The sequence below is a fragment of the Rhinichthys klamathensis genome, unplaced genomic scaffold (genome assembly GCF_029890125.1).
Source record: "Rhinichthys klamathensis goyatoka isolate OS25496 unplaced genomic scaffold, OSU_Roscu_1.1 h1tg000549l_1, whole genome shotgun sequence".
In the NCBI taxonomy this organism is placed as follows: domain Eukaryota; kingdom Metazoa; phylum Chordata; class Actinopteri; order Cypriniformes; family Leuciscidae; genus Rhinichthys; species Rhinichthys klamathensis.
Window position 1 is genome coordinate 76,768 of NW_026607020.1, and position 25,859 is coordinate 102,626.

At 42.5% G+C, this 25,859-nt stretch overlaps 2 protein-coding genes across 2 annotated transcripts; one reads left to right on the plus strand and one right to left on the minus strand.

Moving 5' to 3' along the window:
• Positions 1-7,366: 7,366 nt before the first annotated feature.
• ppwd1 (peptidylprolyl isomerase domain and WD repeat containing 1) lies at positions 7,367-19,261 on the minus strand. The gene is given in 11 exon segments (XM_056238988.1): positions 7,367-7,567; positions 7,920-8,102; positions 8,190-8,271; positions 8,341-8,528; positions 9,112-9,301; positions 11,967-12,157; positions 12,287-12,734; positions 17,909-18,029; positions 18,148-18,251; positions 18,815-18,917; positions 19,174-19,261. Coding segments are annotated over 10 exon segments (1,707 nt in total). The 5' UTR covers positions 18,871-18,917; positions 19,174-19,261; the 3' UTR covers positions 7,367-7,423.
• Positions 19,262-23,230: 3,969 nt separating this feature from the next.
• LOC130073501 (serine/threonine-protein kinase pim-2-like) lies at positions 23,231-25,607 on the plus strand. The gene is made up of 7 exons (XM_056238950.1): positions 23,231-23,258; positions 23,547-24,128; positions 24,231-24,325; positions 24,579-24,626; positions 24,745-25,123; positions 25,214-25,390; positions 25,504-25,607. The coding sequence occupies exons 1-7, from the start codon at positions 23,231-23,233 to the stop codon at positions 25,605-25,607; spliced, it is 1,413 nt and encodes a 470-aa protein (XP_056094925.1).
• Positions 25,608-25,859: the final 252 nt, after the last annotated feature.

Genomic DNA, 25,859 nt, shown 5'->3' on the forward strand with positions numbered 1-25,859 from the left:
CTGGATCCTCCGGATTTATTGGAGTCTTTTCGCCGCCGCCGTCGACAAGCCTACAGCAGGACTGCTTCGAGGACGCCGGCGCCTTCAGCCGCCTTCGATCGCCCTTCTGCTAAGCCATCCGGCGCGCACCATCTATATCCTTTTTCAAAAAGCTATCAGTGTTCGCCCCCGCGACACTTTCTCTAAAAGAGTCAAATTTCTCAAGGCGTTGTTTCAAATGCCTTCCTGCGCCTCGTGTCGAGGCCCTCTTCAGGACGGGGATCGTCACATCATCTGCGCCCGCTGCTTGGGACCGGACCACGCAGAGGCTGCCCTTACTCGAGGCGGATGTCCCGAGTGTGACGCCCTGGGCCTCACCGAGCTGCGCGCTCGCTTCGCCGTTTTCACCGCGAAAGAGCCCACCTCTTCCGTGCTGCCATCTCCTCTAGTCGAGCCGCGAAAGAAAAAACGCCGCTCACAGAGGCCGCCGGAGCACGCGGTTTGCAGTGATGTCACGCCGGGCCAATCCCCGCGTGCTTCACCACCACCCGAAGACTCCCCGCCGCCAGTCCAGTTCACACAGGCGGACCAGCACCCCTCCAGCGGAGCGATGGGGCTCGTCTCGTTTGGCGCGTCAGGGGATGACGATGATAAGGATGACAGTTTTTCCTGTGATGCTGCATCCGACGATTGGCCGGGCTCGTCCTTCGACCCCGCGCCATCGACATTAGCGGGCACGAGCGCGGGCTCCAGCATGGACTCTGAGATCGTCCGCATTCTCTCTAAGGCCGTGGAAGACCTCGGGCTCGATTGGTCTTCCCCGGAAGAACCCGCCCGCAGCCGACTGGACGAGTGGTTCCTGCAGGGGCGCCGACAGGCCCCTCGACAAAGACCCTCCCCCTTCTTCCCGGAAGTTCACGACGAACTCACGAAGTCGTGGAAAGCCCCGCACTCCGCTCGCCTGAAGCCTTCTTTTTCTTCGTCGCTCTCCTCTGTGGACGGCGCAAAAGAAAGAGGCTATGAGGGGACTCCGCCCCTCGAGGAAGCTGTGGCCAATCATCTGTGTCCACCCTCCAACGCTGGATGGAAAGCTAAAGCTTCTCATCCCTCGAAGCCTTGCCGATCTACTTCAGCTCTCGCCGGTCGCGCATACGCCGCCGCCGGCCAAGCTGCATCAGCGCTTCACTCTATGGCTGTCCTCCAGGTTTTTCAAGCCAAACTTCTCCGCAGTATGGACGAGTCTGGACCCGATCCTGAGGCATTTAAGGACCTACGCAGCGCCACTGACATAGCGCTGCGAGCTACAAAAGCCACCGCCCAATCCATCGGCCGTGCTATGGCTAACCTGACTGTCCTTGAGCGCCATCTGTGGCTGACGCTAACAGAAATGAAGGATGCAGATAAGGCGTCATTTCTCGACGCGCCTATCTCCCAAAGCGGCCTGTTTGGACCAGCGGTGAAGGAGTTCGCCGAGCGCTTCACCGAAGCCCGTAAGGACTCACAGGCTATGCGTCACTTCCTGCCCAAGCGATCTAGCTCATCGCAGAGCCGCCAGCGGCCGCCTCAGCAGCAGCGAGCTAAGACGGCGCCCCCCGTCTCTCAGCCCAAACCTGAAACGGATTTTCGACGCCGCTCGCGCTCCGCCAACAGGAAACAGCCGCCCGAGCGACGGGGACCTCGGCCCAGGATTGTGCTGAACCCAGAGCCTCGTAAGTCCTCCTAGCTACAGGGAGGAAAAGGGAGAGCGCGTGTCTCGCAAGAGCCGGACCGTTCTCTCCAAAACGTTTAAAGTATTACCCAGTCCCCTTACAGGCGGTTGGAAATGTCTATACAGCAGCCAATGTGCCAGCCACACAGCTCGCCCACCTGCAAACAAACGCCGTTTTTACGGCGACACACAGAAATCACATAAAGAGCTATTTTCTGCCTGTGTCATTAAAGGGTCACGTGTCCACACCAAAGTGCGCATTCCCACATATCAAAACTGTAAACTCAGTGCCAAATGTTTTCCCAGCTCAGGCTTGACGCCCCATAAATGTAGATTGTGTGCCAACTGTTACGTATGCACCACTACACACAAGCACTGTTCCCACAGTTATAAACACTTCCCCAGTAAAAGCGGGAAGTTGTATAAGAGTAGCGCGTGTGCCCGCTGTTATGCACGCACCCCATCTCACAAACACTGTTTATATGGCCAAAAACCTCCCGCCACGAGCGGGAAGTTTTATGAAAGTGGCGCGCGTGCCTACCACAGTCTATGCACCCCCACCCATAAGCACTATACACACAGTGTTAAACATTTCCCCATCTCACTCTGTGAGCGTTACAGCGAGCGTGCCTGTAATCTCACACGCACCCCTGCACTCGGCATTCAACAAAGCTGCTCAGCGCGCGCCCGCGCCGCTGACAGCTGTGAGCTCGGTATTTACACAGAACGATTCGCTGGCGGGAGCCATACGTCACTGCGACACGCCCAGCGCCGCCGCTCCCACCACGCGCATCACGCGCTGTGCGTAGGGCACCAAGTGCTGAGGGGGCACCAAAAATAGCCTAATGAAAAACCAATCATCAAACTTCTTGTTATAATCAGATTCAGCGCGTTCTTCCTCTTCATTCCGCAGCGGCGCCGAGCAGAGACAGAGAGCACGTCAGAAACACAGGACAGGGTGTGTGTGTGTGTGTGTGTGTGTGTGTGATGTGTTCATGTGTGTGTTCATCATTGGTCTGTCACTGCTCGTCAATGTCAGAATATTTGAGATGACCAATCAAATCAAAGTAGGCGGGCTTTATGTTCACAGACGCTGAGCGCGAATTTTAACAGTGCAACTCGACGCTTCAGTGTACGGTCAAGTGCGAGATAAGATGTAAGTAGCTAAACTTAACTTTATTTGACAGTTTTTTTTTTAGGTCATAAATGTTAAACGAATGACAAAAAATAATTAGGCAAACTAATATAGTTTTGTCTAATTTCGCCATTTTGAACTGAAAATAGGCCTATATGTAACATGTAGCCTAGTGTAATAGTTTAGGCTACTGTCATTGTGAGGGGACAAGAAACATGAACAAAGCCGTTTTCATCATGTTAGGCACAGGATTTATAATGAATGTGTACATATTGAGAATAAAATACAAATTGTAACCTTTAGTAAATTAAAAAAGCCAACTTTAGGAGGGGAAGAGACAGGGCAAGATAAAAACAAAGAGAAAAAGAGTGTGATGCTGATGAGGAGAGAAAAATAATCAGCTGCCCACTGACATAGTTTTAAAGCTGTTATCGAATTTTTTTTTTTTTTGCCTTCACAACATCTTTAAAATGCACATCTGTAGTTCAGAAAAATCCCACATTTCCCCCGAACACCCCTAACTAACCTGCCTCAAATTCGGGATCCCAGTGATTATAAAACCATGCCATTGCATGGTAATGAAACTAGTTAATAGTAAGCATTAGACCCTAATCTAAAGTGTTACTTTTTAGCTTTTTAATTTTTTTATAAATCATACCCTCATTGGGGGCTTAGCCCCCCTAAATGAAAATCCTAAATAAAAATGTTTTTTTTTTTTAGGGGGGGCGGGGGGACATCATAAAGGAATTATGCTTAGGGCACCAAAATGGCTAGCAGCGGCACTGGACACGCCCCCGGCCAGCATTCAGCCCATATCTGTGCGAGCGAAAGCTTGGGAAAATATCCCCGACATGCCGAAATGGGTTTTGAACATAATAAAACACGGTTACTCGCTCCAATTCGCTCGCAGACCGCCCCGCTTCACAGCAGTGGTAGAGACGAAAGTGAGAAAAGATGTTTCACATGTTCTACGCACCGAGATGCTCAAACTAATAGAGAAAGGTGCTATAGAAACAGTGCCCCCCTCTATGAGCGAGGCAGGTTTTTACAGCCGCTATTTTCTCGTCCCGAAAAAGGATGGCAGTCTCCGCCCCATTCTAGATCTCAGACATCTGAACAAAGCTTTAATGATTCGCTCGTTCAGAATGTTAACAACCAAGCATATCCTCGCGCAAGTTCGCCCGGGGGATTGGTTTCTGTCAGTGGATCTGAAAGACGCTTACTTTCACATTCCAATAGCGCCTCATCACAGGCCATTTCTGAGATTCGCTTTCGAGGGACAGTCATACCAGTACACAGTACTACCATTCGGCCTGTCACTGGCACCCCGTACATTTACGAAATGTATGGATGCAGCACTTTCCCCCCTGAGACAGCGGGGAGTGCGAATACTGAATTATCTCGACGATTGGCTAATCCTAGCACAATCAGAGAGCCAGTTAGTGACACACAGGTCTTGGATTATCAGTCATCTAGAGTGCCTGGGTCTAAAAATCAATTTTGCAAAGAGCATGCTATCCCCCAGCCAGAATATTTCTTTCCTGGGAATAGTGCTAGACTCAGTGCAGATGACGGCGCGCCTCTCATCAGAGCGCGCGCTCACTATCCGGCGCCTTGCAACATCGTTCAGAGCGGGTGCGCGCGCCCCCGTCAAGCGATTTCAGAGGATGCTCGGTCTCATGGCCTCAGCATCAGCTGTACTCCAGCTAGGATTGTTGCACATGCGTCCTCTCCAACGCTGGCTCAAAAGCCGTGTCCCCACTCACGCGTGGCGCTCGGGCCACTTTTTAATCAGAGCAAATCACGGCTGCATAAAAGCCCTGACGCCCTGGAAAGCTGTCGACTGGTATCAGTCCGGTGTGAGTTTGGGCGTGAACACAAGGAGAAAAATGATCACGACAGATGCCTCCAAAATAGGCTGGGGGGCCCTTTACGAGGGCAGGCCTGTCTCCGGCTTGTGGTCAAACCCGGAGAAGCGCCTACATATAAACTGTCTGGAATTGAAAGCGGTCGCTTTGGCTCTCAGAGCCCTGCTCCCGTACCTGAAGGACGAGCACGTTCTAGTCCGAACGGACAACATGACGGTAGTCTCGCATATAAATCGTCAGGGTGGACTCAGATCGAGCTCCCTGCACTCGATGGCCAGGGAGCTCCTGCTATGGTCCCAGCGCAACCTGCGCTCACTGAGAGCAGCGCATGTGCCAGGCGTTCTGAACCAGGGAGCGGACATGCTGTCCAGAGACAAAGTTCTCCCAGGAGAATGGTCTCTCCACCCCCTGACGATTCAGTGGTTATGGCAAACCTTTGGCAGAGCAGAGGTCGACCTCTTTGCCTCCAAGGAAAATGCGCACTGCCCTCTCTTCTTTTCAAAGAGCACAGACGCGCTCGCCCAAGTCTGGCCGAGCCGCCCGCTGTATGCCTTCCCTCCGGTCGCGATGCTACCTCAGGTCATCAGTCGGATCAGGGAGGAGAAATGTGCAGTGCTCCTGGTAGCCCCACTCTGGAAGAACCAGACGTGGTTTCCAGAACTGATGCAGATGATGCAATCTGCCCCATGGCCGATTCCACTGAGGCTAGATCTCCTCAGGCAGGCCAACGGGATGATCCTCCATCCCCGCCCCGATCTGTGGGCCCTCCATGCGTGGCCCCTCAACGGATTCCCGGGAACCTCCCCAGTGGAGTGTTGAGAACCATCACTGAGGCGCGAGCGCCCTCTACGAGGCGCTTATATGCCCAGAAATGGAAGGTGTTCAGTGACTGGTGTAAACCCAGGAACCTGAACCCTGAGACATGCGAAGTACCGAGTGTGCTCGTTTTCTTACAAGAGCTGTTGGAGGCAGGCCGCACCCCCTCCACGCTCAAAGTATATGTGGCTGCCATAGCGGCATCACATGAACCGGTCGAAGGACGCACACTAGGGAAAAACTACCTAGTTGTTGGTTTCCTGAGGGGCGCCAGGAGGATGAATCCCCCACGCCCCCCCTCGGTGCCGATTTGGGACCTGGCCACGGTCCTGGACGCACTTAAGCGTGCCCCGTTCGAACCCCTCCGAACTGTGCACCTTAAACAGCTCTCGCTCAAAACTGCTCTCTTGCTGGCTCTCGCCTCGGTCAAGAGAGTGGGCGATCTGCACGCGCTGTCTTCAAGCGCTAACTGCCTGGAGTTTGGACCTAACGACAGCAGGGTTGTCCTCAGGCCAAAACACGGGTATATTCCTAAGGTGCTCTCTACTCCTTTCAGAGCACAGGTGATATCTTTGGCCGCGCTATCGTCCCCAGCAGACGAAGGTGACGCTAATTTACTCTGCCCGGTCAGGGCACTCAGAGTATATTTGGAACGCTCTGCCCTGTTCAGACAGACAGAGCAGTTGTTCGTATGCTTTGGCGGCCGCACTAAAGGTCTGGCTGTGTCAAAGCAAAGAATATCGCGCTGGATAGTTGATGCTATAGCGCTGGCTTATGAAGCCAAGGGCCTTCAGTGCCCCTTGGGCATCAGAGCTCACTCTACGAGAGGCATGGCCTCCTCGTGGGCGTGGTCGAGTGGGATACCCATTCAAGATATTTGTGCGGCTGCAGGCTGGGCCTCACCGTCCACATTTATCAGGTTTTATAACCTACAGGTCCCCTCATTGCATTCTAACATACTGTCGGTCTAACCATCATAGGCCGGGGTGTGTACATGCTGAGCATTGTCTCCTCCCTCATAGAATCACATCTTGAAACTGATGTGGAGGATTTTTCTACATGACAGTACATGAAAATGTGCTTGTGTGTGTCTCTGGACGCCCATCGGGCCGTTCCACGTTGTCCTTTATAAAACCCGCCTTCGGCTGGCTTGTTGGATAATCACTTTGCTCAAAGGCTCAGGCTCCGGCCTCCGGCTTAATAGAAGCGAAGTCAGCACGCACGGCGTTTTACATGGCGTTCCCATAGCGTAAGCTTACGCAATAGGAGGAACCTCTCGAAAGGGAACGACTCGGTTACTAACGTAACCTCGGTTCCCTGAGAGGAGGGAACGAGTATTGCGTAATCTGCCGTGCTTGTGCTTGGTCAGTTTGCTTCAGTCGAATTGAACCTAAAGAACTCAGACGACGGGGCGCCCAATATATAGCCCTTGGCCACGCCCATCTCGGCGGGCTCTGACGCGCGTGGGCGCGAAGCACGCTCATTGGAAGCGGGTTCAGAGTCGCCCCGTCATTGGTTCGTGCAAGTTGCCGCAGCACAGCCAATGACCGAGCTGCCTCACTCATTGCTGTATGCTGTGCAGCTGCAATGCGTTTTACATAAAGACTTAAATATTTCTCGAGAAAAGGAGTTTTCCCATAGCGTAAGCTTACGCAATACTCGTTCCCTCCTCTCAGGGAACCGAGGTTACGTTAGTAACCGAGTCGTTATCGTGAATGTGAGTTTTGGACGCCTCTCGAGAAGCACACTGCTCACCCACATTCGTTGTTGATACGACCATGGCTTTTTGTATAACCATTCATAATGTTACGCTATTAAAAACCAAGCTGAATGATGCGTCACTAATGAAAATTACTATTATTTAAAAAAGGGTACTTTATTTTACAAAATCAGAAGAGTAGAGCTGAGACCGCACATCTATTTGACAGTGATGTTTATGATGCTGATGTCTTCATATGGCTTGTCGGTTTTGGGGTTGACTTTTAAGTTGGAGATCCGCTGGACCACCTCCATACCTTTAGTGGTCCTCCCAAAGACTGTGTGCTTGTTATCCAGCCAGGGCTAATTGAAGAGAGAATGACAAAACAATTCATTGAATTAACTATTAGCCAAACTGGCAGCTCAAAATGAATAACTTGAGATGATTTTCCCCTGTAACTGACATGACATTCAAGAAGTGACAGCAGTGTGACATTTATGACTACATTGACTTGATTGAATAATTAGGGCTGGGAAAAATATAGATTTTTTTTAATTAATTCATTTATGAACTGTTTTTGAAAAACTGTCCTATGAAAAACAGTGCAACCAGTGTAGTCGAATTCAGAAATGTATCTTGAAATGTGAAAGTTTCATTAAAAAAAAGACAACCCAAGCAACCTCAAAATGGGAAAAAAAGTGATGATGGTCTTACAGTTGGGACGACAGTGATGAAAAACTGCGACCCGTTGGTACCCGGGCCTGCGTTGGCCATGCTGAGGGTGTAGGGTCTGTCGTGCCTCAGTGTGGCATGAAACTCGTCCTCAAACTCTCCACCCCAGATGCTTTCTCCACCCATCCCTGTGCCCGTCGGGTCTCCGGTCTGGATCATGAAGCCCTGCGCACACACACACACGAGAAGCCACCTGTTCAACTCTCATCCACAAATCCTTAGGCACACATCTAAACACTACTGTGCTCATACCTTGATGACACGATGGAATATGTGTCCGTTGTAATAACTGTTCCTGCTGTGGACGCAGAAGTTCTCCACTGTTTTGGGGCACCTGAGAAGCACAAATAAATAAGTTAACGTACTGCCGTCTCAGACCAAACTGCTGCCAAATGACACAAACACATAGTCCACAGGAAAGAGTTTGATGTGAATGTCGCCCATTGTGGTGTGAATGATGGCGCTGTCCGACACTCTTTTCGGCCCTTCTGCCTGTGTGGCTGCCATCACTTCCTCTTTAGACGGCTTCTCATTAAAGACGTCACGGTCAGAATCAGCACTCTTGGTGTCCTCCGGCTCTCTCTTTGTAAACTGTTCAAAAACAAAATACAGTATTAAGAGTCTAGAGTGTCAGATTCTTCTGGACACCAATGGAAAGTAACATAAGAGCTTTTCACACTGCACTTAACCCCGGGTTATCATCGTTGGTGATGGAAAACACATCAATTGGAGTAAAGAATAGACCGTTTAATTCTTAACCTTATAGTCTGAAAAGTCCATTCAGGATAAATTTGATAGTACAGTCAAAATATATAATCCGAGGATGCCTTTACGTAAAAAATGCAGGTAGGTGATTCGTTCGTCCAATCAATGACACTGACACAAATATGCAAATAAGGATGTTAACCCAGGGTTTAGTAACTAAAGGGGGCGGGTCTTTGCAAATGGTCCATTACAACATGGCGTGAACTCAGCACAAGATAACCCAGGATTCGGTTAACCCGGGGTTTAGAAAGAACCAGAGTTAACTTAACAGAGGTAAGTTAAGTGTGGAAAGCCCTAAACAGAAATCACTACAGTAACCTAAAAATAAATTATTATAGTATTAGTAACATATTCAGAAACCAAATCTTCAGGATAGCGTTGTAAATGCTAAGTGTTTTTGTAACGGCACCATGTAGAAGCGGTTCTTCTTGAAGGCGGTGCAGAAGATGGTGGGGTCTGGATTGGAGCTCTGCAGCGCTGGGTTGTCGGAGGCCTTCATCTCAATGGTTGGTGCCGCATGCATGGTCTTGGCTACTCCCTGAAACAGACTCAACTGCGCCACACGAACGTTCTCCAGCTTGCCCAGGATCCGCACACACCTTGACAGAGAAAACAGTTCACAGACACAGAATAAAAAGACTTTCAGAATGGCTCATGTATTGATTTGATTTAGGCCAATGCTGTTATCTTAGCTTAAGTTTTCAAAAATTAATTTCACATGAAATATTAACAACCCATTATGCTTCTGTAATGTGACAAATTTCAGAATGAAGCAAGATATTTTGGTCAATGATAAACAGGAGCATCCAAGACCATAATAATTAATATTTTCAATTAAAGGGGCATTGCGCAACATTTCATGTTAAAAATACCCGTTTTTCTAACCCATACATGCCTGATGGGCTGAATGAGCCCTTCTCTGATCACTACGATTGCCTCTATATTCCTGTACAGTAAAATAAATAAGAGGGATTCGGGACGGAACGTGAGACTGGGCGTGACGTCATGCGCGTTCACGCTCACCTGGCTATGTCTGGCAGTAGGGCTGTGAATCTTTGGGTAGGCAGCGAATCGATTCGATTCACGATTCATAGGTTTTCGATTCGATTCAAGAACGATTTTTGCAAATTCAGAAAGATTCGATTCAATGCGATTCACATTAAAATTCGATGCGATTCGATTAATTCGATTCTTAATTTTTTTTATGCATTCATAGGATTATTTAAATGCTTCCCCCAATGGGTCTTAGTCAGGGTGTGAATTATACAGCGGCCTTCGGGGGTCAGAGAGTGGGAACAAAAAAAAAAACAACAACGACATTTTGTCTATTGTTAACGTTAGTTCATGTTAGTTTTTAATGAATCTATTATTATAAAAAATATTTCCAAAGCCTATAAATTAGCTTTTGTAAAAATGTAAACCAAGATTTAAAAAGGCTTTAAAAGTATAGTTAGTTCATCATGCTAACTATTTTGTAGGAAAGGATACACAACCTTAAAGTGTTCCTGGTACATTAAACATCCTTCCATTGTGAGACTAAAAATACCATGAACTTTCCTAACTAAACCTTAACTAACGTTTCCTCATGGAATAGCTACTCTTTGTTTTCTCTTTCCATGTAATAAATGCGCACCCTTGAATAAGTGGGGGTTTACTTTAACTGCTCAGGGGTGCGTTTCCCGAAAGCATCGTTAGCCAACTATGGTCGGAAGTTGGTCGCAAATCCCATTGAACTCTATTGGTAACGACGGAGCTTGCGACCATAGTTGGCTAACGATGCTTTCGGGAAACGCACCCCAGGACGGGTATGACCCATTTCCGTAAAACTTCAGTATCTTATCTTAAATAAAATTAACGGTGACGTTTCCACGCAAAGAACGCGTTGTTTCATAGCAGTGACCGCGCAATGATATGGCAGCTTTATCAATGGCTTGCTTTCTCGATAGAGAGCTGTCATCTGCTCATGTGAACACCAATGGCTGTCCTGAGGAGAGCTCAAACATGGACTGCTCAAAAATCTGTAGATGAGAGCTATATGGGACCGAGCGCGAGCGAAATCCAGTGAAAGATAAGAGTGCAGCGAGTATGTGAGAGCTGTGAGGACGCGAAATGACGCCGCACAACGCCTCATTAATTCGCGCATGTAGTCATTTAATGTTTATATGTTTTAAAGCACTGAATCGATATAGAATCGCAAATTATTCGATTCTTAGCATTTTAAATCGAAAATTGACCGAAATAAACGATTCACGATTCGAAATACATGTTTCAAGATCGATGCATTTGCATCGTCAGGATTTTTAATCGATGCATCGAGAAAACGAATGAATCGTTACACCCCTATCTGGCAGGTTTGTGTATTCGCCGCCATTCTCCGTATCAGCGAAGACAACTCGAGCGACAAAACTTTAGTCAACTTTCGACAAAAGTAGAAGATGGATTCAAAGAGACCGGCTTGTAGTTCATTCCAAACCCCAACGCAAACTCCACGTAAGACAAAGAAATTTGTTCATGAACGTGTTTCCATAATAATACTATCATAAGTGGATACAGTAAACACATAAAACAGTTCAACATGGAGATAGATGGAAACAAAAACCGAAGTTTTCTACTACCCCCGTTTTCCCCTCACACATAAGTGTGTAATTTACTCAAATGCCTTTCCTTTCATATATTTAAAATGACTTTCAGATTTATAACTTTATTACCTCTGAAGGCATTATGACTGTAAACAAAAGATTTGTGCGGCTGATGCTCCTTTGGTTATGAACAGCTCGTGCAAGCGTGTGTGTGCGCAAGCGTGTGTGTGCGTGTGGTCCATGAGCGTGCACACCTCTGGTTGCAGTTTCGCTTGTCGCCAGAGGGGCCATAGTTCTGCAAAAACTCAGACTTGCACAATGCACCTTTAAGCTTTTTCAACATAAAAATACTTTACAAATATTAAATTATTTATTCATAAATATCATTCAGGTTTTGATGAGTTGCACAACGTGACAATTCACAAATTGAATGAACTTTGCCATATAATTAAGTCAAGCTGATATTTTACGAAATTGATCTTGACACACAGAGTCGGCAGGAGTCCTCGCTACGATATCATTTCTATATGCCAAAATATTTTAAAACGGATGATAATAATACTAATGCCAAACTACTAATGCTGATATCTAAAAAGATGTGCCATTAAATTAATTTTGATTCAGAAATTGCAAATATGCTCATCATAGAAGAAATGCATTTCATAGTGTGCGGTGTATTCTCTACCTGTTAGTCTCCACGTTTATGACTTTAATGCCCAGCATGGTGCCGTACAGCACAAAGTGTCCGGTCTCATCGAAGATGACGTTGGTCAGTCGGATGCCGTCCACCTTCTCCAGCTCTCGCTCCACCGCCATTCTCCGGCCGAACTCCATATCGGGGAGCTGTTGCCTCATCTGCTGGAGCTCCGTGAACATCTGCCACCGCACAGACACCACACACTCTTACTCAAACACACACTCTTACTCAAGCTCTTCCAGTGTGCATTTGTCAACCCTTGAAATCTGTGATTATATAATTATTATAATTATCAAACACTGACTTACGGTTAATGATTCGTCAAAGACTCTCATCAGCTTCCCAGTGAGGAAGCGGAAAATCCTCACTTTGCGGTCAACGGCGATGGTGGCCATTTTCTTGCCGTCTTGAGAGAACATCAGGCTGGTGGGATACGTTCTGCATTTGGCAAACTCGTACAAGTCCGTGTCAGTCTTGAACTCCCACTCCACCTGCCGTGGGAATTTGAACTCGCTCGGGAGGCCTGTCCAGTATTCCAACATGCCCGCTTTATCAGCCGACACTATGACGCGATATTTTGGATTCAGGCGGATCTGAGACAGTGGTGCGCTGTGCATCTTTTCAAACTTGTGCAGGGGTTAATTACTTCCACGCCCGTCGTATACAAAAATCTTCCCGGTGGATTTCTCAGAGCAGGCTACGGTGGAGATGGCATCACCCGGGTTATAGATCCACTCGCACTGGCCTGGATGGAAGCTGAAAAAAAACAAAGAGAAATAAATAAAAACTCTCTGGTGGTCTTTGGTCAATTAAACTGAAATACAAAAATTAAGTTTTTAATGATGGAATGATATGATTTTTTTTGTAGAACTTGCTATATGTGACCCTTGACGACAAAACCAGTCATATGTGTAATAAAAAAAAAAAAAAAAAAAAAAAAAAAAAAAAAAAAATGGAAATAGCTTACAACTATTTGCCCGAGATACAACTATTTGAAAATCTGGAATCTGAGGGTGCAAAAAAATCAAAACATTGAGAAAATCGCTTTTAAGTTGTCCATTTATATTCGTGGTTATGCTGCATTCCCTCACAAAAATAAATGTTTTATATATTTGCGGTAGGAAATGTACAAAATATCTTCATGGAACATGATCTTTACTTAATATCCTAAAGATTTTTGGCATAAAAGAAAAATCTATAATTTTGACCCATGTATTGTTGGCTATAGCCACAAATATACCCGTGCGATTTATGACTGGTTTTGTGATCCAGGGTCACATATAAATACACACAAAAAAAATTGTGGTCATGATTCTAAAAGAATAATAGTCTTAAAAAATAGTCACTTGTGAGATTTGGAAATGAATGAGAAATACAAATAATACAGAGCAATTTTTAGGACACAATTTACAAATCAGTAAATATATATATAAAAACACACACAAATGATTTACTTTATTTCTTCCACCAAATGACACCAATCCTCCTTTGATACATTGGATTTAAATACATTCGCTATATTTTTTAACTGTATTAATTGAAAATAATAAGGTTAATATGAAATATTTCTTCTAATAACTATAACTATATAAACATGGTACTAGACAATGTTCACATCTTAATTATGCATTATTTCTACATATAAAATAATGCATAATTTAGATGTGAATTTTGTCTAGTACCATAAAATTCCCTCAAAATACAACATATTAAAGAATAAACATTGAAGGTATAATACCTGAAACATGGAAAACTGCAAATATCTGCCTAATACTTAAGAAGGACAAAGACCCACAAGACTGTGCATCATATAGGCCAATAAGTCTCCTCAATACAGATTCTAAAATACTGGCTAAAGTTCTGGCGTGTAGGTTGGAGAGCATATTACCTAAGATTGTTAAACCAGATCAGACAGGGTTTGTGAAATCGCGTTACGGCACTGATAATATACGCAGACTGTTAAATATTATTAATTTTGTTCAAAAGGAAAGGCACCCTGCACTTGTTCTCTCCCTTGATGCTGAAAAAGCTTTTGACAGAGTTGAGTGGGACTTTTTGTTTGCCACTCTTGGGAAATTCAACCTAGGGGATAATTTTATCAGATGGGTGGCGTTGCTTTACTCTAATCCTAAGGCTGCAGTGGTCGCGAACAGTCTCACTTCAACTCCATTCTGTATAGGGAGAGGCACAAGGCAGGGTTGCCCCCTTTCACCTTTGCTCTTCGCTCTAGTCATTGAACCCCTAGCAGAACTTATTAGACAGAGCAAACATTTCCATGGCATTACAGTGGGAGGAGAAGATCATCGCGCATCATTGTATGCTGATGACGTATTAATATTTATGTTTAAACCAGACCAGTCTATTCCTGTATTGTTGGAATGTATTTCTTACTACAGTAGTCTCTCTGGCTATAAAATAAATCTTTCGAAATCCATTGCATTACCTTTAAATATCTCCTCTTTAGAACACCTAAAATTAATCTCCCCTTTCCAAATATCACACGACGGCTTTAGATATCTTGGTATTTTTATCACAGCTTCACTTAATGATCTTATAAACAATAATTATACCCCTCTTATAGAAAAAATCAAGGTCAATTGAAAACGTGGTGTTTACTTCCGATTTCATTTCTAGGGAGAATAAATGTAATTAAAATGAATATCCTTCCCAAGCTTTTATATTTATTTCAATCTATTCCTAGTTATTTAAAAAGTTCATTTTTCAAAGACTTCAATAAACACCTTTCAAAGTTTATTTGGAATAATAAAATGCCTCGGATCAAAATTTCCAAACTAATGAAGCCAAAGGACAAAGGTGGAATCGCCTTGCCAAATCTTCAGTTATATTATTGGGCAGCCCAGATTAAAAATATGATTAGTTGGTGTAGTGAGAGGACCAATTCTATCTGGTATAATATGGAAGCAGCAACTTGCTCTCCACTACCAATTAGATTTCTACCATTTGTTAAGAATTATACAAAGCTAAAAAATATTTCGGAACATTATACCATATTCAAACACTCTTCGAGCCTGGATAGATATTAAATCATATTTTAAAATACCCGCCTCTCTTTCCTTGTCTTCTCCACTATCTTTCAACCCTGATTTTCCCTTAACTTTACAGAATATTGGGCTTTCGACATGGCTGAAACTGGGAATCTCTCAAATTTCTTGTCTATATTCAGATGGAACTCTAAAGTCTTTCCAACAGATTGTGGAGCAATATAAACTATCAAAGTCGATTTGATAGTTTATCAAATTTTTTTACACTAAAGATAGACAAAGGAGAGTTAAAAATGGACATAACAGAGATTGAAGACATTTTATTAAATCCAATCTGTCTAAAGGGATCGATATCAAGGACATATGATATCTTGTCTAGCAATTGCACCTCTGCCTTGCTGGGACTGAAGGAAGTCTGGGAGAAGGACATTGGTCAAACCATTGAAGAGAATGACTGGACTGTTGTATGTGATAACGTGTACCCTAAATGTACCTCCCTTGGGATCCATGAGCTCAATTTCAAATTCTTCAATAGAATATACCTTACGCCGATGCGTATTAAGAAGATGTTTACCAACGCTACAGGCCTGTGCTTCAAGTGCAACAAAGTAGAGGCCTGCATTTCAGCCCGAGCCCGACGGGCCCCGACTTATTTACACTTCTAGGGCCGGGCTTCGGGCCAATTTTCACGTTATAGTTCACACGCGGGCCGGGCCTCGGGCCTGTTTTAGGCTTATCTTTTTTTATAGCCTATTTTAGACATTAATTAAAATAAAATATGAGAAGATGACGATTGAAAATCAAACATAGAAAGACGTTTTATAACCTATCACACGTGACAGTCTGCTCACGCACACGCACACAGGTTTCCCGGCGGCGCGATCTGAGATTCGCGCGACCGGCTCGGTCTGACGGGTCTGTGTTTAGTGTCCCGGTAGCGAGCGTGACTTCAGCGCAGCTGGAAAAAGTACGACTGCATTAAAACCTTCCACTGTGGATGCTGTGCTTTTTCTTCACGATGCTCTGAGATTGTTCTTAGCCATGTTAGGAGGTTGTTTTTTGTTTGATTGGACTTTATGAGTCTGTTGGAAACTATTGGAAATAAGAATGGCCATGTTCTGTAGTGAAGACTTGATTTTTGAGGTAAGATAACCTGCATGTTTGTTTTTAATGTAATTTATTTGATTTGTTTAGATTGCATTCTCTGTATTGTATTGTAAACTCATTTAGTTTGCGAGCGCTGTTGCGACTGAGCAGCAGAGCAGTTTGCCTCAGCTTTTCAAAAATGACAATAAATGTTTAAACAAACGTTAACTGTCTGTGTGATATGCATATGCTTAAGTTGTTTTATATATATGGATATTATTGTAGCCAAGTAAAGTGTTGATTTGAGAGGCTATAAATGGATCAAACATGTTTAACTCACTGTCGGCTGCTTGGTCGTCATAAAAAAAAAAAAACATTTTTCTAAATTAACTTATAAAGAAATGAAAATAAACTTACTGGTAAATACTTTGCCATTGAGAACAAAACATATCTGTTTTACTGACTGCAAATAGGACAGGCTGTGGAATTTTTTTTTTTTTTTTTTTTTTTTTTTTTTTTTTACGGGCTCGGGTCGGACTCGGGCTGATCATTCTGATGAGCTGTCGGACACGGGCCGGGCTAGGGCCTGAGCGTCTCGGGCCAGGGCCGGGCTAGGGCCTAGATTTGAGGCCCGTGCAGGGCTCTACAACAAAGATAAAGGCACATTCATGCATTGCTTTTGGTACTGTGACAAAATTTTGTCATACTGGAAGAAAGTACATAGTGTAATGGAAGACCTTCTTGGACTACAGTTCGATATGACCCCAGCTTTGTATTTATTGAATCTTAATGTGAACACTCTGTTTAAAAAAGATGCAACACAACTATTTGTTGTCTTGGTATATTTAGCTAAAAAATGCATTTTGTTACTTTGGTCTGCATCACAGGCTCCATCCTTCGAAATGTGGACATCACAAATCGCTACATGGTTACCACTTGAAAAGCTCACCTACGATAAACATAAAAAATCTGACAGATTCTGGCTCATATGGTCTCCCCTTTGGGAATATATAAAGGAACTCCCTTAACAGGCATACCAAACCGCTTCTAATTTCTGCAAATTTTCTTTGACTTCCTATCTAAAGGATGCTTTAAGTCAATGTGACCTTGTTTATCTGTGGTTGTTATTTTAATTTCTTTAACTTATTACTGTCTTTTTATGTTTTGTACAACCTGTAATTCGAATAGAACTTTATGTTGTGATACTGTAAATGTAGATTTTCTACTGTGGGCAAACAATAAAAAAAAAAAAAAAAAAAAAGAATAAACATTGAAACAAAATATAGTAAATTATTATTATTATTTTTTTTTTAATCACTAATCTTAAGTTTTTTTTATTTTTTTTATTTACTCCCAAGGATAACAAGTGTGTGCCAAAAGTTTTTTCTCTCCATCCCGTCACCTGATGGAGTTTGGGTTCCTTCCCACTGACTCGTCTCTGGCTTGCTTAGTTGAGGACACTTAATATTCAGCAATATTACTGATCTGACTGTACTGACACATTCTCGAATGAGAACTGAACTGAGCCGGATGATGACATCACTGTTTTCTACAGAGCTGCTTTATAGATGAAATGAACTAATTTAATAATTGACGATCTTTACAATGGAACTGAATCAACACTGAAATATCTTCAGCTGAACAATGACACTATTCTCTTTTAGAGCTGCTGTTCAGCCAAAATGGACTGTTTGCATTATTGAATTGTTTTTCTGTTATCACTGTAAAGCTGCTTTGAAACAATCTGTATTGTATAAATTGCTATATATAAATAAAGGTGACTTGACTAAATGAGGAATACCAGAGTGTTAAACACACTCACTCACACACACGCGATTTTACCCGAGTTTGAGCATGTTGATCATGTCGAAGTTGACGACATCAAAAACCTTCATGGCCTGATCATCACCCACAGAGCAGAAGAGCGCACCCTCCGCACTGACGGAGATACTCTCGATCACACCTGCGCACCAGAGACAAACACAGACAGATTATTTGCACATACTGCATTTTATACAGTTTCTGAAGGAAAAACCCACGCCACAATGCCAGACGTGAGGCGTGTAGTAACAGACACCTACCCAAGTGGCTGCGGAAATGCTTGACAAACTCCACTCCCTCATCCTCCTTCTTCTTCCAGAATTTCACATGCCCATCTTGACTTGCTGTTATGATAAAATCTGTTCTAGAATGGTATAAGAATTATAATCCGTACATCTGGAGTCAAATAAATGCACTTGAGTGTTGATTTACATGTAAGCTCCAGGACTCAGCAATAAGGATGCCAGCTTGACCAGTGCCAATCGGTCAGCACTATATCATACAATTTATTTATTTATTTTTCAATTGTGTAAATGCATTTTATGGCTTGTGAACTTAAACATTTGGGGTTTCTGCTACATAAAGGTAGTATATTCTCCTTGCTAGATTTTTTAAAACTTGTCAGTTAGGTAAAATTATCTAGCAGGCTGACTACTTCTTTTTTTGTTTTGTTTTGGAGTTTACTGTATAATAATAACCGTAGAATTTCCAGCCATAAAAATAGTGTGTGTTCAAATAATAATGATATATTTTTTTTATATCTTTTTAAATAAACATTAAATAATTTACCAATTTTTTTTTATAATAATAAATGTCAGAAGTATATAATTATAATGTATATATAAACATTACAGAAAAAAAAACTTGCTAATATATTTTTGATTTACTAGTCAAATATTCTGTGGTGGCAAGTTGGAGAAAACTTACTTGGAGCAAACAATGTGTGTTATAACATCTCTATGCATGTAACTTCTTTCATACATGGAGGCGGAGGGTAAATTGTCCAGGTACAATCTTTCAAACTCAAGAACTGCAAAAGAAGACATTTGCTCCATTAATAAAACATCTCAAAACTGTAAAATCAGCTGCTATGAAAACACAAGACATACAAGCTGTTATGGCTGACGGCTGTCTAGCATAGTTTGTATATCAAAACTTAATCTAGACATAATACAGGCGACTTTAATGCACAAAAATGCTGTCTGGACTCTTGTGTGGGCAGCTCACTAGGGTTAGGACAGTAATAGACGCTTCCGTTTTGTATAAAATAAGTCCATTTAACGTACCTTTTTTCTTTTTTGTTTGTGTTGCCTCGTTGGGCAAGGGACCGACCCATTCGCATTCATCTTCGTCTAGTTTGCGCTTATTTTCAGAACCATCCATAGGAACCATCACGGCTCACGTCCGACGCCATTTTCAAATTAAAGTTGCTATTTCTTCCTCGATGGTGGTTTTTACGTAACAAACGTCTCTCCTTTCACACACCGCCGTCTACAGGAGGGGAGGATCTCGAGACTAGACCGCGCAGTCACTACACGAAGAACATCAAGTTCAGTCAAAATAACAATGAGCAATCCTGCTCGAAATGTCACATATATGGTGAGAGTAAAATTCAAGCACATTTGGGGATACAATTATTTTTTAGTAACATGAAGCAACGCCGACACTGAGTGACGTTAGACTGAGACTCACCTCTACAAAATCATACAGTAACGTTACCTGTCAAAAGTTTGGAAACACTTCTCTTCATGTTTTTGAAAGACGTCTCTTCTGCTCACCAAGGCTGCATTTATTTAATAAAAATACGGTAAAAACAGTAATATTGCGAAATATTATTACAAATTAAAATAACTGTTTTCTATGTGTAAAAGTATTAGCCTATTACTCTTTTTACACCAAGAATGTTCTGTACTCTAACCCCTGCTCTTTTTCAAAATTAATCAAACGCCCTCCTCTCTATAAATTATCAATAAGGATACTGAAACATTTCCCCACCACTTTGTGCCAATGACGATTTTGTCCCAAATCATATTTTGAAAGCCACTGAAAATCTATAACTCAAACCTTATCACGCACATTATCGATTTATAAACGAAATACGGCGCTACATCGAAGATATAGAAAACAGAATGCTTTAAATTGACACATGTATTTTAAATATACCACTCTCATGGATGAAGATAAGCACACAATTGACAAAATTATTATGCAGAAGTTAAAGAATTTCAATAGCAATAACCGCTAACTCAAATGTGCTATGTATCTGGTTGCCACGACAACTTTCACGCTTTGATGCTGCTCTGTAGTCATAAAATCTCTTCGATATTGCCTATGGAGTTACAATAATTTTAAGCTTCATCATTAAGCATAAAAAAACCCCACGGTACTATTTTTAAGACAATAATACGCCAATGCTTAGACCATTCTTACCTGTGAACGACATACATCTGATATGAATGACAAATGCATTGATTTTTTTTATTCATATACAGCACGATTTGATGATTTCCTGAATAAATAATTATTCTGCTCCTAAAAGGGCAGCAAATAACACGATGCTACGAGTTCAGCGCCTACGCAGAAGCCCCGCCCACACAGTGAGTCTGACCACTCACGATGACAACATTGGAATGCATTATAGAACACGACGTCACAATCGCACACCTTGCTGCACATTCATTACTTTGCTGAAAGTTTTCTGCTGGCATTTTTTTGCAGCATAGTTAGCATTTGAAAATGGGTTTACACATTTCTTGTATGAAATGTGTAGATGTTTCTGACAGTGTGTACAATTTACACGACTGTACACCATCACAATCAAGCAGTAATAGAGTGGAAGATCATCTACATTCAGATGGAGGGAGGGATGTAGGTGTGAAAAAAGAGAAAGGGAGGAAAAAAGAGAAAGAGAGGAAAAAAGAGAAAGGCAAAAGGAAGGAAAAAAACAATAAAACCAGCTCAAGTCAAGGTGAGAAAGAGGACCAGACATGTCCATGTTAATGTAACAACTGGAATGTTTTTTTTAATCCTATATCATCTTATATCATCTTATTCTTCTTTGTTTTTTTTTCTGCCATGAAAGTTCAGTTTTTTTTAAGTCTGGTTGTGCATTAATACATTTATTAATAGATTATATTTTTCTATCATTCTATTAATAAAATATAGCTGCAAGCAGCAATTTTCAGGGCCGAGCGCAAGACGATAAGACATGCCAACATGGCTGGGAGTGTCAGACCAACTGCAGCAAGCAGCAATTAAAGACATTTTAAGATGATTTGAGGCAAAATAGCTGAATAATCATATATAGTCACTAATAATATGATTTAATGTTTTTTTTCACTTCTGACCAATAGGTGTGGTGGTGTGGTCAGAGTGAGGTGACAATGACACATACAAAGTTTAGTGTCAATTTGTCAAAGCATTGCAGAGATAAAGCCCAAATAGTCATTTTGGCATCATGCCTCAAATATGCTGTTGCGGTATACGATAATGATTTCGTCTATCGACACGAAATCCACAACATTTTGTTGGCACGGTCTGTAGATGATACGATTCGATTTTGGTGAAAATCGGACAAACGGTCTAGAAGTTTGAAAAATTATGTATTGAATTAAATAAAAATGGCGAACAGGAAGTTTGGCTGACTATGGGAACATTGGTATCTATGTTTTTGGCATAACCCAAGGAATCTATTAAGACCAATTTCATTACAATAGGCAAATGTATTTAAAAGTTATTAGCATGTTTGGAAATTTTGTTATAACTTTTTTTTTACCATAGCTGCCCTGAAACTCTTTGAGTACCTTCAAGGCATGGTAGACCAATGCATTCGTAAAGTGTAGCATTTAATATCATTATATTGTAATAAATATAAATTTTCTTGTTTTGTTCTATTATAGCGCCATCAAGAGACACAATCCCACCAATTTGTTTATGTATCCTCGGAGTGAGCCCGTATTCATATTCATGTGTGTCAAATTTGCTGAAAATATCTCATTTTGTTTTGGAGTTATAGACTAAAGCAATAAGCCCTGCGAAGCCGTGTTTTACAGTGGATTTAGAACAGCTAAGGGGCGTTGTTAGGCACGACGCGGAGCGGAGTCTAGCCAACGACCCGTTTCCGAACTTCCTAAGGGGGTTTCGTCTCGATCGGTCTAATGGTTTCGAACATATTGGCAAATGTTTTTAAGCGCTAAATAACAATGCTACACAAACCGTAAGGCAAAACCTAGCATGTTTGGTATCGTTGGACTCTGCAAGGATTCCGGATAAATCAACCAAATCCAAAGTTATAAGCATGTAAATAATTTGTTCGAAACTTCTCAGGCTCCTTCAGGGTATCGTTCTGATGACCCATACCAAATTTTGTAACGATCATACAGCAATACAGCATTTTAGTGCAAAATTCAAAATGGCCGTTATGGAAAAATAGGATATCAATCGACTCGGCATGACACCCTGAATCTAACGAGACCACTTTTATGATTTTTGGACAAACCGTTCAGAAGTTATAACCAAAAATAGCTATTTTTCGAATCTCCGGACCAGTAGGTGGCGCTGCGCCAAAACGCAGCATGTAGCCTCGAGTCATGCTTGTGATGACATGTAACAAGTTTGGTCTGAATACAATAAAGCGTTGATACAGTCTGTTTTTGCAAGCGCTACGTAAAATTAGTTTGCGCGGTATTCCAAGAACGCTTTGACGAATCAACTTGAATTCCATAACTTTTTGTCGGCATGGTCACAAAATGATCTGGTTACATTTTCGTGAAAATCAGAGCAACCATCTAGGACGAGTTTGAAAAAATAGGTATTTAAATAAAAAAATATATGATACAATCGCCTTGAGCCAAGGAACCAGTGCCCAGTGGGAAAATTAATTTTGTTTCTAGCCCTTATGGTTCAAAAGTTATTTGCATAAACATGAGTGAACCTTTGGACAGTTGGTGGCGCTAGAGGGTTTGAGTTAGAGACTCCACATTTGCTATGGTGACTGTTCAGACTGTCCTCTATCAGTGTGCCAAATTTCCGGTTCTATGGGCTGCCATAGACTTCTATTCGAAAGAATAATAATAAGAAGAACGCCAACGATTTCAAGAGGTGCCTCTGCACTTTCAGTGCTTGGCCCCTAATAATGTACAACCATGAATTTAAATTTTTTTTACTATAGAATTCAGAAACATAATATACTTGACACTACACACCTTAAATGACAGTTGTGAATTAATGTGCAAAAAAATGCATTTATACAGACATTTAAATGTATTACCTCAACATTGTTATTAAATGTATGTTTGTGATTGTCTTTGGTTTACTGCAGTTTTAAGGAGAAAATACTCTGCAATGGTGCTGACTTATGAATTTACACATGGTTTGTCTTAAAGCATATTAGAAACACCACATAAACATAATCCATTTAAAAACATTGATTAACTATTTTTAATGTGACATTTAAAAGCATTCCTGCATGTGCACTGACCAACAACTGAGAAAGCAAAATGCACAAATTGGACCTTTGTGAATGCCCCCAAAAACTTGCTTCATAATATACAGCAAGCTTAGTTGCAGTAATATGAATATTCAGTAATATATAGTTATGCAATTATTTATTAGTAGTATTTCATTAATATCCTCTTTTGGTTGATATTTCCCTCTTTAGATCGGACTTCTCAGCATGTCACCAGTGAGCCTGAAGTCCTCCCCGTTGCAGAGGAACCTGGTCATGCCGAAGTCAATGACGAGTGGAGTGATGACGTCCTCCAGGATTTAGTGGGAGATTTGTCTGAATGGAGTGCCGATGTCCTCAACGCTTTGAGCTGTGTTTTCTCCGACTTTAATGACAACACCCTCCAACCTCCAGTCTGTGTTGCGACTGACTTGAGTGTTGACATCCCCCAAGCTACAGTCTTTGCTACATCCGACTATAGAGTACCAGTCCGTGATGTGGCCGACTATAGAGCCAATTTCCCTCGAGTTCTGATCCGTGATGTGGCCTACTATAGAGCCAATCTCCCTCGAGTACCAGTCCCTGTTGAGGCTGACTGCAGTGTGGACGTCCCCCAAGTCCCAGTCAGTACCACATCAGCTCCAGTCTTTGATGTGGTTGACTGTTGTAGCGATGTCTCTCAAGTTCTAGTCTGTGCCTCGTCAGACTGTAGAGTTGACATCCACCATGAATCAGTCAGACTGACAGAGGACACTGTATCACCTCAGAGTCAACTGGAGGATTATGAGATTATTGGTAAGTTGACTGTCATGTCATTGACAACATACCACAATACAGACAAACTTTTGATATAATATCTGTCTTTACTCGTGTCAACTCCTATTTTTCCTTTAACAGACATCAATTCATGCAGCTATGAAATCGGCAGGAAGCTCGGTGAAGGAAGCTTCGGAAATGTTTATGCGGGAATTCGCATGACAGATGGCCTCAAGGTATCACTTATTTTACTTACAAAATCTTTTGAGCAAATTGTTCTTGGTCTGTCTTACACTTTTCTCATTTTCCTTAGTGTATCTATTTAGAGCACTTGACCTCTCAGACCAGTTTAAATTGTAAGATATGCGTAGAATTTAAATAAATGAAACTGAACATATCTGTTCAAGGTTAATGACTGAAATGATAAACTCTGCACACTTAATAATTGTAAATAATTGTAACACAAATCCATTTTTTTTTTTTTATCAGGTGGCGCTGAAATTCGCTGACAACATGGGAATAGAATGGCTCGACATTGTAAGTACTCTGTTTCTTCTCTAAGTCAACGTTTTCAAAAGACAAACTGCTATTGTCCGTAGTTTAGGACTGGTCAAATATGACTGGTCTACATCCTTTCTCATTGTCTTTCTTCTAGGAGGGGTGTCCTGAACCTGTTCCAACGGAGATTGGTCTACTAATTCTTGCCAACAAAGGCCCCAGAGTTCCCCAGATCATCCAGCTTCTAGACTGGGAAGAGGAGCCTAAACAATACATCATGGTTCTAGAGCGGCCTGTACCCTGTGAGGACTTGGTTGGATTTCTAGACCGCCACAAAGGCACTATTGAAGAGGACGTAGCATCGGTTATCATGCAGCAGGCAACACTCGCAGCTCAAACATGCTGCCAACGTGGAGTGCTGCACCGTGACATAAAGCTGGAAAACCTGCTGATTAACCCGAACACACTGGAAGTCAAACTGATTGACTTTGGGTGCGGCGAAATCCTTATCAACGAGGGATACACGTCCTTTAGTGGTATGTTTTATCCCTCAACGCTGTAAGGTGGGTCGCAAACTTTGGTGATGAGTTAGGGGCCGTTAACAGGACAAAATGTCTTTCTTCCAGGCACAAGAGAGTACTGCCCCCCAGAGTACGATATAAATGGCGAGTATCACGGGGAACCAGCAACAGTTTGGTCACTCGGGATACTCTTGTTCACACTACTGTGCGGGAAATTTCCGGAGTCAGAAGACTTGGAGAAGCTGAATGATAACATCTGGACCAAAGATGGCTTGTCACAAGGTGAGATCTTCATTCAGTAAAGGACACTTGTATTCTAAATCAAACAAAAGAGAACAAAAAATTAAAAGCAAGATAAAGTAATTATCAGACATCTCTCCCATCTTTCTACACAGAATGCTGCGAACTACTTTGCTCTTGCCTGCAAACTGACCCAGAGCAACGGATTGAAATGAAAAATGTCAATCTCCACAACTGGTTTATATATTTTAATTATTAATTTACCTAAGCAAACATCAGCACCCAAGGACCAGACGGGCCTCCCCAGCATCAGAACTCCCTGTCGCCACACACCAATGCTCAACCCGCATTGATGTACGGGTACTATCCAGACAGTCCCAACCTACAGATGCCCAAGAAGAACCTGTGGACCAAATATGGCTTGTCACAAGGTGAAATCTTCATTTCCACAAAGATTACCTGTAATTAAGTATCATACAAAAGAAAACAAAGTAACAAAAGATAGTCATGT

Bases quoted from the DNA above. Each gene is read 5' to 3' on its own strand.
- LOC130073501 (XM_056238950.1), top strand. From the start codon at position 23,231: ATGGTGCTGACTTATGAATTTACACATG. The intron at 23,259-23,546 runs GTTTGTCTTAAA...TTCCCTCTTTAG, and splicing joins GACTTATGAATTTACACATG to ATCGGACTTCTCAGCATGTC. The intron at 24,627-24,744 runs GTAAGTACTCTG...TCTTTCTTCTAG, and splicing joins GAATAGAATGGCTCGACATT to GAGGGGTGTCCTGAACCTGT.